This window comes from Gracilinanus agilis, chromosome 4 (genome assembly GCF_016433145.1).
Source record: "Gracilinanus agilis isolate LMUSP501 chromosome 4, AgileGrace, whole genome shotgun sequence".
Lineage (NCBI taxonomy): Eukaryota > Metazoa > Chordata > Mammalia > Didelphimorphia > Didelphidae > Gracilinanus > Gracilinanus agilis.
This window is the reverse complement of record NC_058133.1, coordinates 190,082,459-190,098,043: the sequence shown is the minus strand read 5'-3', so window position 1 is coordinate 190,098,043 and position 15,585 is coordinate 190,082,459. Positions and strand designations below refer to the sequence as shown.

The 15,585-nt window shown below is 42.4% G+C and overlaps 1 protein-coding gene across 1 annotated transcript in view; it reads left to right on the top strand.

The window, feature by feature from the left end:
- Positions 1 to 4,342: 4,342 nt before the first annotated feature.
- ODAD4 (outer dynein arm docking complex subunit 4) overlaps positions 4,343 to 15,585 on the top strand; it is a 56,624-nt gene continuing 45,381 nt past the window's right edge. Inside the window, exons 1-7 of the mRNA XM_044675089.1 lie at positions 4,343 to 4,456; positions 7,214 to 7,345; positions 7,580 to 7,730; positions 8,531 to 8,592; positions 8,952 to 9,114; positions 10,270 to 10,494; positions 10,702 to 10,909. Of these exons, the coding sequence (XP_044531024.1) occupies positions 4,343 to 4,456; positions 7,214 to 7,345; positions 7,580 to 7,730; positions 8,531 to 8,592; positions 8,952 to 9,114; positions 10,270 to 10,494; positions 10,702 to 10,909 (1,055 nt within the window). The remainder of the gene's footprint in view (positions 4,457 to 7,213; positions 7,346 to 7,579; positions 7,731 to 8,530; positions 8,593 to 8,951; positions 9,115 to 10,269; positions 10,495 to 10,701; positions 10,910 to 15,585) is intronic.

Here is a 15,585-nt window from a genome sequence, read left to right as displayed (position 1 = left end):
CCCAGGGTCACTACTAGGAAGGAAGATTCTGAAGCCACATTTGAACCCAAGACCTCCCATCTTCAGGCCTGGCTCTCTTATCCACTGACCCACTTAGCTGCCATTCAACCTTGCTTTTTAAAATTATTAAACATTACTCTCTCTCTCTGCCACTCTGCTTTGGTCAAACATCTGACAATCATTGGTTTCCTTTCTCTAGGTCTTTCTATAGGCTATGTATCCCATACCTGGAATGCTCTAGAAGGCTCCTTCCCATAAATTGCTTTGTATTCATTTTTTATTTATCTTGGATATACTTAGCTATGTATATGTTGTCTCCCCAAGCAGGTTGTAAACTCATGGGAGCCAAGTGTTTCACTTTTCTTTATCTCTAGTGCCTAATCTGGAACTCATAATGGAACATAAAGAACAAGTGCTTATTAGAGTAACTAAGTGGCACAGTGGTCAGAAAAAGGGGTCTGGAGTCAAATCTGGCCTTGGACCTTTATGAGCTGAATGATCCTGGGCAAGACACTTAACCCTGTTTGCCTTAGTTTCCTCATCTGTAAAATCAGATTGAGAAGGAAAGAGCAAACCACACTAGTATCTTTACCAAGAAAACTCCAAAGGGGATAGAGAAGAGTGGGGAAGGACTGAAAATAACTAGTGTTAAATAGGGGGAAAAAAAAAACAGAACTATTAAATAGTTAGAAAAACCACTCTTTAATTAAGGAAAGGAGTACAGTGCAAAATTAGGCCTCCACTCAGAGCTGCGCACTACACACCTATGTAGAGTCCAAGGATTGAAATGACCTCTGGGAATGCCTACCATACTAGATTGGACAATTCCAAGGAGCCATTAAAGTTGGGAAGCTTAAATACCTTTCTAGGGGAACTGGGAACTGAGGATGGGAAGGAATAGTTGATTGGCTTTACAATGGTAACAAAGGAAAATGAGGAGTTTCCAACAGGAATAACAGTGAGGGGTTGATGCTTTACTATGGAGACTAAAGGACTTTGGCCTAAGGGGAGAAAGCATTGGGACAAAAATTAGCTATCCTCACTTAAACTACTTTAAGGTCTATTGTCAGTAAGAGACTAGTGAAGTTGGACTTTCCCTCAGGGAGGAACTCTCATGTGACAAGGTCAAACCTGGGGCTTTCACCTTTTAAACTAAGTAAACTTGGGGTCATTAAATCTTTCTAAGCTACAAGTTTGGGGGCTTCTAGATTCCACATTCACACTAGACATCAATAAGTGTTTGTTAACTGATCCAATGTATACATATTCTCTTTTTTTTAAATGTCTTATTCCCACATCTCCTACTGTTCAAAGCCCATTCTAGGTCATCTCCCACCAATTGGCTTCTTTTCTCCAACTCTGCAGCTACTAAAGGAAAGTAGGCAAGGAGTAGAAGGGATCCACTACAAATTCATATTATCTAATCTCACTAGAGCACTTTCAGATGAACAAAAATCCTTTCCCCCCCCCCCCCATTGATTATGAATTCCTAATGTTGCTGTTCCCAAAACTTCTGCTCTTTCCTTTCATCCCTTTCCTTCCCTGTGGTAAATAATCTCACCTTCCATTTTACTGAGAAATCTGAAGCCATCTAATTATGATCTCTTTTATTCTCTACTTTGAGACTCTCTACAGTGAACCTGTATCCAAGGGAAAAGTAACTTCATCCTGTCAAGTTCAAACATCCTTTAAGTATCTCTGAGTCTATCTACTTCTATAAGGTAGACCTTAGAGACATAAGCTTTTATTTTACAGATGAGGAAACTGATGTGTTTCATCAATAATTACTTCTCTCATCATCAATCAATCTCTCCCTGACTCTTCCCTGTTGCCTACAACATGGCCTGGTCTCTTCTGTCCATAAAAAAATCTTCACTTCATTGTGCCATCTACTCAAACTATCCTTTTATATTTCTCCTTCCATTCATTGCCAAGCTCCTAAAAAGAAGCATTTTCTTGTCTTCACCATTTCTATTTCTCATTCTTCTACCCTTACAGTCAAGCTCCTGACCAGCTCTCTATTAAAATTACCTTTTCTGAGGTTAGCAACATCTCTGAATGGCTAACTCCAATGTCTTTCTTTTGACCTCTCTGTAGCTTATGACCCTCCTGATCACTCCCTTCTCTAGGATGCCTTCCTTTGGCTTCTGTGATATTTCTTTCTCCTAGTTCTTCTCTTACATGGATGATGGTTCCTTTTCCATTTCCTTTGCTGGTCCTCCAAATCGCTAAGCATTGTCCTGTCTCTAGACTTAGCTTGGGACTGTTCTCTCTCCTTTGGTGAACTCCTCAGGTCCCAGGGATTCAGTTATTGTCTTTAAACAGATGGCTCTCAAATTGACATCCAGTCCCAATTGCTATCAAAAGTCTGGTCTGGCATAATCAATGGCCTAATAAATATTTCTACAAGTGCAAAGATGTTCCACTGGCATCTCAAATGAACTATGTTCAAACGGAATTCATCATCTTTCTTCCCAATCAAATCCCTTTTCCAAAATATGCTATTTCTTTTGAGTGTGATAGCATTGCCCTAATCATATATTTTGGCCATTTCTGTTATCATCTTTGGATCATTCTTCTCTCTCTTCTATATTCACTATGACACCTTTGTGGTCAAATTAAAAAACCTGCAGTTGTTCTCTACTGCCTCACATAAAATACAAACTCCTTACTTAGTCTGCTATCAAGGCCCTCCAAACCAGGTTTCAATTACCTTTCCATACTTATTTCATATATCTCTTTTTTCATATTAGGTGGTATGGATAGAGTGCAGAACCTGGAGTCAGGAAGACCTGAATTCAAATGCAGCCTCAGACACTTAATACTAGTAATATCTAGCATTTATGTAGTGCTTTAAGGTTTGCAAAGCACTTAACATATGTTCTCTCATTTGAGGCTCATAACTAGGGTATGGTATAGGTACCATTATTATCCCCATTTTACATTAGAGGAAACTGAGCATAGAGATGTTAAGTAACTTGTCTAAAGTCACACAGCTAATAAGTATCTAAAGTAGGATTCAAACTTCCCAATTCCACGTCCCAGGCTCTAATCCAATGCTGCCACTCAGCGACAAATTAGCTAGATGGCCCTGGGCAAGAAACTTAACCTCTACCTGTCTCAATTTCCTCTTCAGTAAAAAAGGGATAAATGCACCTGTTTCCCAGAGTTGTTATGAGAATAAGATGAGACAATATTTATAAAGTTGTTTGCAGATCTTATAGCACCATATGTATGTACAAATATATACCCCAGCAATTATTATTAGTAGTAATAACTTACACCCTATAGTTAAGCCAAAATGAGAGGCAACATCCTGAACCTAGAGTCGGGAAGACCTGAGTTGAACTGCTCCTCAAACACTTACTAGCTATTGACCCTGGGCAAATCACTTAAATCTCTCTGGGCCTTTTTCCTCATTTGTTAAAAAAAAAAAAAAAAAAAAAAAAAAAAAAAAAGTAAGAGTTGGACTCAATAGCTTCTAAGGACGCTTCCGTTTCTAAATCTATGATCCTGTACTTCCCACTAACTGCTTGCAGTTCATGAATTTGACATTCCAACTCGGAGATCCTAGAAGTTGAACGAGCATGTTGATCCTATGGTTGAATCGAAGGTACCCACTCCTAGAATCTTTCTTTTCCTTTAGATCAAGCTACAACTTCCTCTGGAAGCACTTCCTAATCCTCGGTTGTTAGGACACTCCCATCTTCCCCATTACAATGTAAGCTCGCTTACTTTGTAAGAAAAGGGCTTCTCTTTTCTTTTTGCATCCAAGTGCTTTGCAAGTTAAATGCTTCATTCATTCATTTATCTCTGTAACCTCCTAGAGGGCAGTTTCCAAACACGAAGCAGGAGATGATTAAGTCCCAGGCAGATTGAAAAAACTGCAAAAGCTCCCTTCAGTTTACTCCACAACAGCGAGCAAGTCTAGGAGCGCAGTAGGGGAGCACGTGGGAGGCGAGCAGGCAGCAAACACTCAGCACACCTTCCCCACGCACAGCTTTTGGGGAGGTGGGGGACTGGGCAGCCCGAACCCCAGTTATCGCTCCAGTTCCAGCTCCCCGAAAGCAAGCAGGCAGCATGCGCTCAGCACACCTCCTCCACGCACATCTCTCGAGGGGTAGGGGGTGGGGGCTGGAGCAGCCCGAACAAGCTTACGGCCGCACTCCAGTTCCAGCCCCCCCGCAAGTGCACCACTCACACCAGGAGAGGGAGGAAGGGCGGGATAGGAAGGGACGTCACACAGTGTTGGTTGCTAGGAGACGGGTATTATACAAGTTGACTAGTTCCCTAAAGGTTCCTCCATTATTCCCTTCCTACTTGGTTTTGAAAGCAGGCAGTCATGTCGGACTTGGAGGTTGACGACCTTCGGAGCACCTTCCCCTCTTACATGGCCGAGGGCGAGAGGCTCTATTTATGCGGAGAATACCACAAGGCTTCCCAGTGCTTCACGAAAGTGAGTCTCTGCTCTAGACCTATCGATTGATTGCCGATCAACTATTGCCTGCATTACGGATTTTTAATAGAGTACCGATAGCCCCGGCTTCGGATCGATCATTTTCTGTCCAATGACCTATGTTAATCTTCATCCATCGCTGGTACTTTGTTCCCTACGATCAATCGTTCATCATCCTCCCGTTATAGCCCTAGATTAACTCACCCCAATCATTTTCCATTAACTTTTTCCCTGAGAGATTCCTGTTAATTTCATCAATTCCCAATCAATAATACTTAAGTAATATTTCATATTTACTCGCTGACTACTTACCAAAAGGTCCAACTACCTCCCCCCTGAAACCTTCCCAGATGGTTAAGTGCTCTCACAGCTGTTCTGTTTACTTATGGGTCCATACCGGAGTTTCACCTCTTAAAATGTGAATTCCTAGAGGGCGGGAATTAAGATTGGTTGATTTGGTTGGTCTATGCATCCCAGGTACACTACTCTAAACTTCTTGTTCAGTCATGTCATGTCAGACTTTTCATGACCTCATTTGAGGTTTTCTTGGCAAAGATATTGGAGTAGTTTGCCATTTCCTTTTCCAGTTCACTTTACAAATAAGGAAACTGAGGCAAACAGGGTTTAAGTGATTTGCCCAGGGTCACAGAGCTAGTAAGTGTCTGAGGCCATAAGATAAGTCTTCATGATTCATGAGGCCTGGTGATCTATCCATTTTAATACCTAGTTGCTCATTTTAAACTCAGTATGTGCTTAATATTTGGTAAGCAGTTTGTTGAACTGAATTAATTTGATTCAGCACTTTTTAACTTTTCTCCCAATTAATCCATCAATTCCTCTTAACTATGAAATAGATTTCTAGGAACCTTCTTCTTTCAACTGGTGTTCAAAAGTAGCCTTAGCAAAAAAAAAAAAAAAAAAAAAAAAAAAAGTCCCCTTTCCCTTTAGGGACTGATTCTCCAGAGTTCACAGGAAGTAAGATGTTGGATATGTTTTTAGGATATCATTTACTACAAAGAATACATTCTTAGGGGCAGGTAGGTGGCCAGTGGATAGAGCTGTGGGCCTGGAGTCAGGCAGACCTGAATTCAAATTTGACCTTAGACATTTAACTAGCTTTGTGACCTGGGTAGGTCATTTAACCCTGTTTGCCTCAGTTTCCTCATCTATAAAATGAGCTGGAGAAGGAAAATACAAACCAAGTTGAACACAACTGAACAACAACAACAAACACATTCTTAACCCTTCTGATTCATCAGAGAGCTACTTTAATGCAAAAAATCATGGACACTCAATCCCTGTCTTGTATCTCCCACACAAATAACAGGCTGAACTTGTAGCCACTGAGAAACTAGTTTCATTGAAAATGTTACCCAAGACTTTTGGCTCCTGCTCTTAAACCATGAATTCCAAAAAGAGAAAAAAGAACACTCAGAGGAGAGGTGGTCTGGGGTGAGAAATGGCATCTTTCTCCAGTAGTCTTTTCTACTTCTTAGAAATGCTTTAAGAAGAGAAGTCAAAGGCCAATAAAAAACATGCTGTAGTTTTTGGTCATGGTATCACTAAGGAAGAAAAGAGATTGTCAGAGAGGCAGAGGAAGTGGTGGGAGGGGTGTGTGTGGGTGTTTGAAGTTGAAAAAATAACTTCAATCTCTTAAGATCTTTTAATAGACCACCTGAAATATATAGTGAATTCTCAAATGGCTACTTACATGACAATGATATGACTAATCCAACAGTATTTTGTCTGAAATTCCAGCCTGGAATTCACTTTCACTTTTTAAAAATAGTAAATAACATCTTGTTTCTGATTAGTATTGGAGAAAATTACCAGGAGTTGCTGACTTTTAAGCACACAGCAGCTAGAAAGCAGAGAGATGGTATTAGAACATATCTGATAATGAGAAACCACCTAGAAAGGGTATTATATTCATGAAACTATATTAATAAAGCTCCAAATTCAGTGAAAATCATGCATATTATAATCAAGAATTTACTGTTCAAAGATCAATCCTGTGTGCTTGACTGGTAAGACTCAAGGATTTCTCTGCTTCTCTGGTGAATTCCTTGCTAGGGTTAGGACACTCCCACTTCAATTCAGTCTAATAATTACTTTTTTTTTTTTTAAACCCTTACCTTCTGTCTTGGAGTCAATACTGTGTATTGGCTCCATGGCAGAAGAGTGGTAAGGGTAGGCAATGGGGGCTAAGTGACTTGCCCAGGGTCACACAGCTGGGGAGTGTCTGAGGCCAGATTTGAACCTAGGACCTCCCGTCTCTAGGCTTGGCTCTCAATCCACTGAACTACCCAGCTGCCCCCCTAATAATTACTTTTTGAGGATAGCCAGGATAGCCTCTACTAGCATAACTTCTTCCTTACCATAGATCCGTGATGGCAATCCCATGGCCTAGATGCCAAAGATGGCATGCAGAGACCTCTCTGTGGGAATGTGGTGCTTTCCCTGGCAGAGTTAGTTATTAGGAAGGCAGAGGGACTCTAGCAGAGCTGCTCCCTTCCCCCTCTCCACCATGCCTCCCTACCTCTCTGTGCTTTCTCCCTCCCCTGAGCTGAGAACTCTGGCCACTTTCCTCTTTTTCTCTCCCCTATCTGGGGTAAGGCAACAGGGGAGGACACTAGGTGTAGGCAGGGCAGTGTACGGCATGCAGCCTGGGGGGCTGGCACGGCACATGGTCTCTAAAAGATTCACCATCACTGTCCTAGATGATCCCAACTGACTCTGTGTGGCTTTTTTGTCTAGGCTCTTCGCCTGCAGGTGGGAGATCGGAACTGTCTGGTTGCTCGGTCTAAATGCTATTTGAAGTTGGGAGACTTAGAAAATTCCCTGAAGGATGTTGAGGAATCACTCAAAAATGACCAGACTTTTTGCAAGGTAACCATGTAGTGGAAAATAAAGGTACCCATGTGGTGGGTCAGATTTCCAGCCTAAAAAATTCATCCATATCATTGTTTATGCTTGTACTCTTATTAAGCCTGGTGTCTGAACCCATTTCCTTCTCTTCTCAGATCATCCTCCTAATTCCCTTACCTCTATACCCAGCCCAGAACCTACCTATGCCTTGTCCTGCCACCCCTACTATCTTGGTTTGACCTCTTTCCATTCTAGGGGATTCTCCAAAAGGCTGAAACCCTGTATACGATGGGAGACTTTGAGTTTGCCTTGGTATACTATCACAGAGGCTACAAGCTCCGTCCTGACCGGGAATTCAAAGTTGGGATTCAGAAAGCTCAGGAAGCCATTAACAACTCAGTAGGAAGTAAGTGGCAATATCTAAGAAGGTACCTTGGAAACTGGACAGGCCCTGAATTCCTTCATTCTCCCATGGACCTCAGATGCTAGAGAGGGGCCAAGCCCAAAGAAGTGAATGTCCCTATTAAGCCTGCTGGCAATTCTGAAACAGGAAGCTCTAGATTTGGTAACTTCTGATTTGCCATGTGATTGAAACACCTACACAAGGGGCTCCAGGCTCTGAACATTCCTGCTGTGTAGAGGAGTCTTTGATTTTTTTCTTCAAAGCTTACAATGATTGTAAAGGCTCCCCAAACAGGTTTGTATCTGGGAAGCTGCTATAGGGATGGAATGGAGTTAGACCTGTCCCAGACAAAGCTTCAGCCCTTAGAGATGGACCTTTTTAAGTCTCTACCTACTTTCTTCAGGAAATGTGGTCCTGGATTGCTGGCCCAATCACGTGGGCTACTTATTACCCAGAGGCAGGAGGAGTGTGGGGAATTTTTGAGTCTTTAGTTTCTGTAGGAGGCAGAATGTGGAAATGGCACAGGGTTTGGTTTGGACAACTGCCTCTGTACCATTGGCTCCCACCCCTTGTTGGAAACAAAGCTGTCATGGCCTTGGGCAAAAGGAGGCTGCCAGCCTTGTGGAGGAACTGGGATAAATCACACACAGTCAGCATTCTTGACCCTTACAGTTGTCCTGGATCAGCCTAAACTCAGCCCCCAGGCTTCCTCTGCCAAAGTCAACCCTGACTACTGGCAACAGTATGTCAAAGATCATGGTCAAGAGCCAGGACAACCTGTGAGCCTACTTCTGTCCTTTCAGGTCCTTCCTCGATTAAGTTGGAGAATAAAGGGGACCTCTTCTTCTTAAGCAAACAGGCAGAGGTAAGGGCCCTGGTATTGTGTCCATTGTCTTCAGGGAGAGGAATTTCTGTGTACCCTTAGATCAGAACATGGTGTAGTTCTCATGATTGGGAGGATTCAGTTCTCTCCCATCCTGGGTACATATTGGATCCCTTCCATAGTCCCAGATGCTAGAAGGTTCTTGGGATTCCGGCCATTCCCCAGCCCTATTCTGGAATGAGCAACAGTGATGCTCTCCGCCATGAGCTATGGTTCTCAGGCCAAGGAGAGATCACAGAGTGGGAGGAAAAGGAAGAAGAGCCCAAGTGTCATGGGAAGCCAAGGCTCAGGGTTTTCTGTTTCCTGATGAGGCTCTGCTTTGTCTTATTCTGTCCTCCCAGAGTATGAAGGCCCAACAGAAGACTCCTGTGAGGCCTCTCTGGAAGGACACCAAGGCAGAACATAAACGGAAGAGCACACTGAAAAGCGAGAAGACTGTTCGACAGCTGCTTGGGGAACTCTATGTAGATAAGGAATATCTGGAAAAGCTCCTTAAGGATGAAGGTCTTGTTGATTACAGTTGTGGAGATGAGAATGTGGGTGTAGGGGATGTGGGGTAGATGTCTCTCAATGAACCTGGGGCTACTGAAGATAGAAGAGAACCTAGAACTAGTCAGAAGATTTGGGAGACTTCCATTGCTTTCTATGGCCTCACTTTATCTGCAGTGAAGAGAACGATCTGGGCTAATGGTGCTGGGAGGAGAAAACAAAATAAAATAGAAAATAAAAGTGCCATGGTATAGACTCTCAATATAAGCCCAGGGATGATTATTATCATTAGATAATTTGGTTCTGGAAATTTGTCTTTTCTCTAGATTTGTCTTTCTAATGATCTAGTAAGATTTTCCCCAAGGGCTCTTACCTCTTAGGGGCAGCTGTTCTGACACTAATGTGTCTTCTTGGTTACAGGGCTGGATGACTCCTGCCTCCCAGAATATTTGCCTATAATGTTGACTCTATGAAGAATAGGATGTCCAGAAAGGACCTGTAGCCTGTTGCAGTCCCCCCAGAGGCTTATTCTTAGCTTTGACCTACAATTCTGGGCTAGTTCTAGCATGCCCTGTTCCATCTGGAGCTGAGGCCAGGCTGGGATCTCAGAGCCAGTGTCTCTCTTTTTCCCCTTCTCCCAACTTTACCTACCTGTACCCCAAAACTACAGGGACAGAGAAAGAAGCAGCCATTCAAGGTACAATTTCTGGGGCCCTGGCTTTGGTCTCCAGCTTATCCCTATTGACTATAATAGGAACCAAGATAGTACAAAGAGCCTGGAAAGGGCCTTTGAGACTTCCTGGGGCTTTACTTTCAGACATCTCTTTCAATTTATTAAGTACTTAGTCTGTACAATTTACTATGATACTCCTTCTAGTTCTCTCCATAGCCTCAGGTAAGAAAATAAGGAATTTCTGTACTCCGGCGGTGACAGTGATAAGGAAAGGTCTATAATCCCTCCTTAAATACTGGAGGTCAGTTATGGCCTAACTCTTGCCCTGAATAGTTTTTCCTTGTCTCAGATTTCCCACAACTTTGGCACAGAAAGAACCCCAAAGTATAGGACTTTGACCAAGAACTCAAAATTTGACATCCTTGCCCCTGGGGCAATGTGACTCCCACTGACACCTGCTCTTGTCTTCTCCCTTCCTTTGCTTCTCATTCACAAAGACTTGATCAAAGGCACCATCAAGCGGGGAATGACTGTGGAGGACTTAATCATGACTGGCATAAATTACCTTGACACTCGGACTGATTTCTGGAGGCAGCAGAAACCCATCTATGCTCGGGAGCGGGACCGAAAGCTCATGCAAGAAAAGTGGGTCCGAGATCGGAAGCGCCGCCCATCTGAGACTGCTCGATACATTCTCAAGAGCCTGGAAGAGATCGACATGTGTAAGTGGTGCTGGTTCGGAGGGGTGGGTCAGGGCAGGACAAAAGGCCTGGGTCCCGGGCCCCAAAGCAAAACCTACACAGTCTAACCTTTACCTCCACGAGGAGAGCAATCGGTTACTAGTAGCATGAACCCCTAGGCCTGCTGCCCAGCTGCCTGGCTTCCTGGGGACATACCTGACATCCTCCCCGGGCCTCTTTTCTTCCTAGTACTTACCAGTGGCAGTGCTGAGAGCAGCTGCCAGAAAGCTGAGAAAGTACTGAAGAAGGTGTTGGAGTGGGACAAGGATGAAGTCCCCAACAAAGATGAACTGCTTGGCAATTTATACAGCTGCATTGGGAATGCCCAGATTGAAATGGGGCACATGGCAGCCGCACTGCAAAGCCATCGGAAGGACCTGGAGATCGCCCGGACTTAGTGAGTATCCAGCAGAAAGGTGGGAATACTACTGAAGCTCCATTGGCCCATCAGAACAGGGGTTGGACCTTGGCTACAGCACTAGTCTTCTAAAAATGAAGGACGTGCATCATCTGCCTCCCAGAACAATTCTGTTTCCGTAGCTGTTTTCCCTTTGCTGTTACCCTTTGTTTTGCTTATTAGGAGCAAATGGAATCACAGAATCTCAGGGTTGGAAAGCACATCAGAAACTGTCTAATCCAAACTATGCCTGAACAAGTATCTCATCTGCCACACACCTGACAAATGGACATCCAGGTTTTGCTCAGTGACCTCTAGTAAAGAACTCACTTTCTCCCAAGCCAGGCTATTCCACTGTGAGACAACTCTAATTAGAAACTTTGTTTTTTTCTTCGATAGGGTCTAAATAGCCTCTGTAACTTCTACCTATTCCTTCTGATCCTGGCCTTTAGAACAAGCCAGGTGACAGTCCTGCAGATACTTAAAGACAACTATCCTGTCTCCTTGAACTCTCCTAGGCTAAAACACCTAGTTCCTTCAAAGGATCCTCAACCGGCATGAACTTCAGACCCTTCACCATTCTGACTGCCCTCCTTTGGCCACTTCCCAATGCCATTTCTAAATTGTGGCATCCAGAAGTGGACTCGATGCCCCAGATGTGAGCCGCCTCAGAACACAACAGAAGCTTCACCTCTCTAATCCTGGTCCTCGTACTTCTTTCAATATAGTCTAAGATTGCACATTTATGCTTACTTTCTGTCTTAGAATTGGTACTAAGTATCAGTTCCAAGGCACAAGAACAGTAAGGGCTAGGCAAAGATTAAAACATTTTTTTTAATTAAATTTTTTTCAATTACATGGAGAAACAATTTTTTGACAAATTGTTTTCTGATATTTTGTGATTCAGATTCTCTCTCTTCCTCCCTGCTCCCCTGAGGTGATAAATAGGCTGATATAGGTTATACCAGTGCTTTCATGCAACTAGTATTCCATCAGGCTAGAAATCCTGTCCAAAAGAAAAAAAAGGAAATAAGTGTAATGAGGGGATTGACCAATGGATGTCCAGTTTGGCATATCTTGTTTTTGATGAAACCATGTTGGCTCTTGTGATCATCACTCCTTTTTCTAGATATTTCTTCACTATTCCTTTAATTCTAGAACTTTACAAAGAATCATTTTCAAGCTCACTGGCCTATAGTTTCCAGGCTCCATTCTCCCCCCCTTTTTAAAATTTTTATTGGTTTGTTTTGTATCATGATCCTTTAGTGACATTATAATTTCCATTTTTTAATTCTTTAAGGGATTCTTAATTTTTAAAATTTTCAGTTAAATATAGAAACAATTTTTGATAATTGATTTTTTTAGATTTAAATATTTTATTTTTTTTTAGAAAAATTTTCCATGGTTACATGATTCCTGTTTTTACTTTCCCCTTCACCCACTTCATCCCCCCCCCCCCCATATCCAACACGCATTTCCGCTGTCTTTTCCCTTTTTAAGGACAATATTTGCTCTTCTCCAATCCTGTTCCATTCTCCATGAGCTTTCAGAGATAAACCCCATTGGCTCAGCCACCATAATCGACAGGTCTTCTGGTCTAATAATGACTGGACTGTAGACCCTCTGCCAGAAAAGAGATGAGAAACTACTTTGATTTAAGCTTTAGAAACTGGCAGGGGCCTTCTTCCTAGATAACTTTGGAAAGATTGTTTTCTACACTTAAATTCAGCTCCTATACCAGAAGGAAAACAGCTCCTAGCGCCCTTGGTATGAAGGGGATTCATTCAGTGCAAGGGAATAAAGAATGCATGCATGTAGCCCCCTGCAAAACATTGAGAAGCTCTTTCATGGAGTTCTGTAATATGTGTTTGGCTGCAATTCTTGAATTCCTATAACCCAGGCCCACCGCTATGATTCCACATTCATCCTAATTCAGCCTTCACCTTGAATGCCCCTTCCTGGCTACAGCCTTTCTGCTTCCACGGCTCCCTGATCTGGGTGAGATGTACCCATGACAATTCTGCCCCCTGCCTGTGCAAGAACTTCCAGCTCTTAAAACTTGGAAGGAGTCCCTCAGCACTAGGAAGGAAGCTGGCTTGGTGACACTTACAGCTGGAGCTAGCTGCTCTAAGTCCAGCCTACCCTAAGAAGGAGACTAGAGGGGAACAGAACAGAGATGAGCCAGGAGCAAAGTGGTGTGATACAATGGAAAATGTCTTAGGCTTAGCATTAAAGGACCCAGATTCAAATTTTGGCTCTGCTAATTACCATCTGTTATTGGGCCAATTATACAACTTCTCTGGGGTTCAAGTTTATTCATGTTTAAAATAAGGGGGTCTGAAATGAATAATCTCTAAAGTTCTTTCCAGTTCTGTATCCTGTGACTTAAGATGAGTACCTTGTGAGTACAGTGATCTTTCTCCAGCAAAGTCTTTTCCTTCCTTTCCCTCTTATTATGGGTTATAGTTAGGTATGCCCTTCACCTCCAGGGGTATTTACCACCACTGAGCAAAAGAAGTATATTGTGGAGGCAATGAAGTGGCTCAGTTGGATAGAGCACCTGTGGCCTGGAGGTGGGAGGTCTTTGTTTCAAATCTGGCTATGTGACCCTGGGGAAGTCACTTAACCTCCATTGCCTAGCCCTTACCTCTCTTCTGCCTTGGAACTGATCCTTAATATTGCTTCTAAGATGGAAGATTAGGGGTTAAAAAAGAAAGTACATTGTGGGTTCAGAATTGGCTGAGTGACTAGCCACAAAGAGTGATTAATGGATTGCTGTCAGGCTGCAGGGAGATTTCTATTGCAGGACTCCAAGGGTCTGTCTCTATGGTGATGGTGGTGGGATTTTCTATTCCACACTTTTATCAGTGTAGTCATGATTCAAGAATGACATGAGGCAGGCAGGAAGGAAGAGATGTTACAGATAGCACAATCAGGATTCTACAAGACATTGCTAAAAGATTTTGAGTCAGAGCTAACGGGATGATATTTTATAGGAATGAATGTACCATCCCCGATTAGAGTTAAAAAAAATCATGTCTATGGGGCAGATAGGTAGCACAGTGGATAGAGTGCCAAGACTGGAGTCAGGAAGACCTGGGTTCTTCCTAGCTGTGTGACCCTGGGCAAGTCATTTAACCCCAATTGCCTACCTCTTGCCACTCTTTTATCTTAGAATTGATATTAAGGTAAGGGTTCGAAAAAATCAATTATGTTTGGCTTCCCACACAATTATACAAAGTATAAGATGGAATTAGTATGCCTAGATAGTCACGCAAATGAAAAAAACTGGAGGTTCCAGTGGATGGCAAGCTTGATGGGAGTCAAGGCTGTGATGTGTGCCATCCAGGTAATATGGTCTTGACTGCATTAATAGAAGTATGATGTCAAGAAGTGTAATAGTCCGATTGAACCCTGCCTTGGTCATATCATTGGAGTATTGTGTTCATTTCTGGCCATCATGGTTTTAGTTGCTTCAAAAAAAAGTTTTGTTGATGTCTTTTGTTTTTATGTCAGTCATTATCTATCACCTCTGTGCTTCTGCATAGGCTGCTCCACTTCCTCCATACCTAGAATGCTCTCCCTTTTCTCTGTTGTCTCTTAGAATATGCCCAGCTTCCTGCAGAGTACTTCCCTCAAGAGGCCTTGCCTCATTTCCCCAACTGCTAGTTCCCTCCCTTCCTAACTACTTTATATTTATTCAGTAAATACAGATATATGTTTGTGCATGAATGGTCTGGAGGTGGACAGGGAGGGAGGAGAGAGAGAGAGACAGAGTGACAGAGAGAGACAGACAGACAGAGAGAGGGAGCCACTTTGGTCACATCCCCCCCAAATGTCTCAGTCTTCACTTTGAGTCATCCTTCTATCAGAAGGTAGGGGTAGTAGCATATCCTTTTGAATCATGGTTGGTCACTGTGTTCATCAAGATTCCCAAGTCTTTAAGAGTTGTTTGTTTTTACAAATTGCTATTTTGTACAAATTGTTCTGATTTTACTCATATTACTCTGTATCAATTCATACAAGTGTTCCCAGGTTTCTCTGATACAATCCCATGCATTATCTCTTACAACACAATAATATTCTAATATTCATCTGTCATAATTATTCAGTTGTTCCCTAGTTGATGGACATTTACTCAGTGTAGTGTGTCACAAAAAGAGCTGCTATAAATATTTTAGTACATCCTTGGAGTTTATTTTGCTTAGGACTAATGCCTCTTTTAATCTAGTCTTCCTCTTATTCCTTCTTTCACGTCTCTCTTTTTCTTTCCATTTTCCTAGTGCAAAATATATTAGTGGATTCTCTATACTTCTGCTTCACTTTCTGGTTCTAAGAGAACTGGGCAATTTTGTTATGATTTCTTGAAATAAATATAGGCTTATTTCATAGTTAAATCTTTCAGATACTTCAATGATTTAAAAATTTTTTGTCCTCAAGCTGTCTTCTACATCAGTTGTTTTTGCTATGAGATATCTTACATTGTCTTGTATTGTTTTTCCAATCTTTTGACTTTGCTTTAATATTTCATCTCGTGGGGTCATTATCTTTTATTTGGTCCTTTCTAATTTTCAGGGTGCTTGTTGCTTGAGCAAGGCTTTATACCTCTTGGGCCATACTGTTCATTCCCTTTCTCTGTCTTTCTTGCCTTGTTCTCATTTTTTCTCCAATTTTTT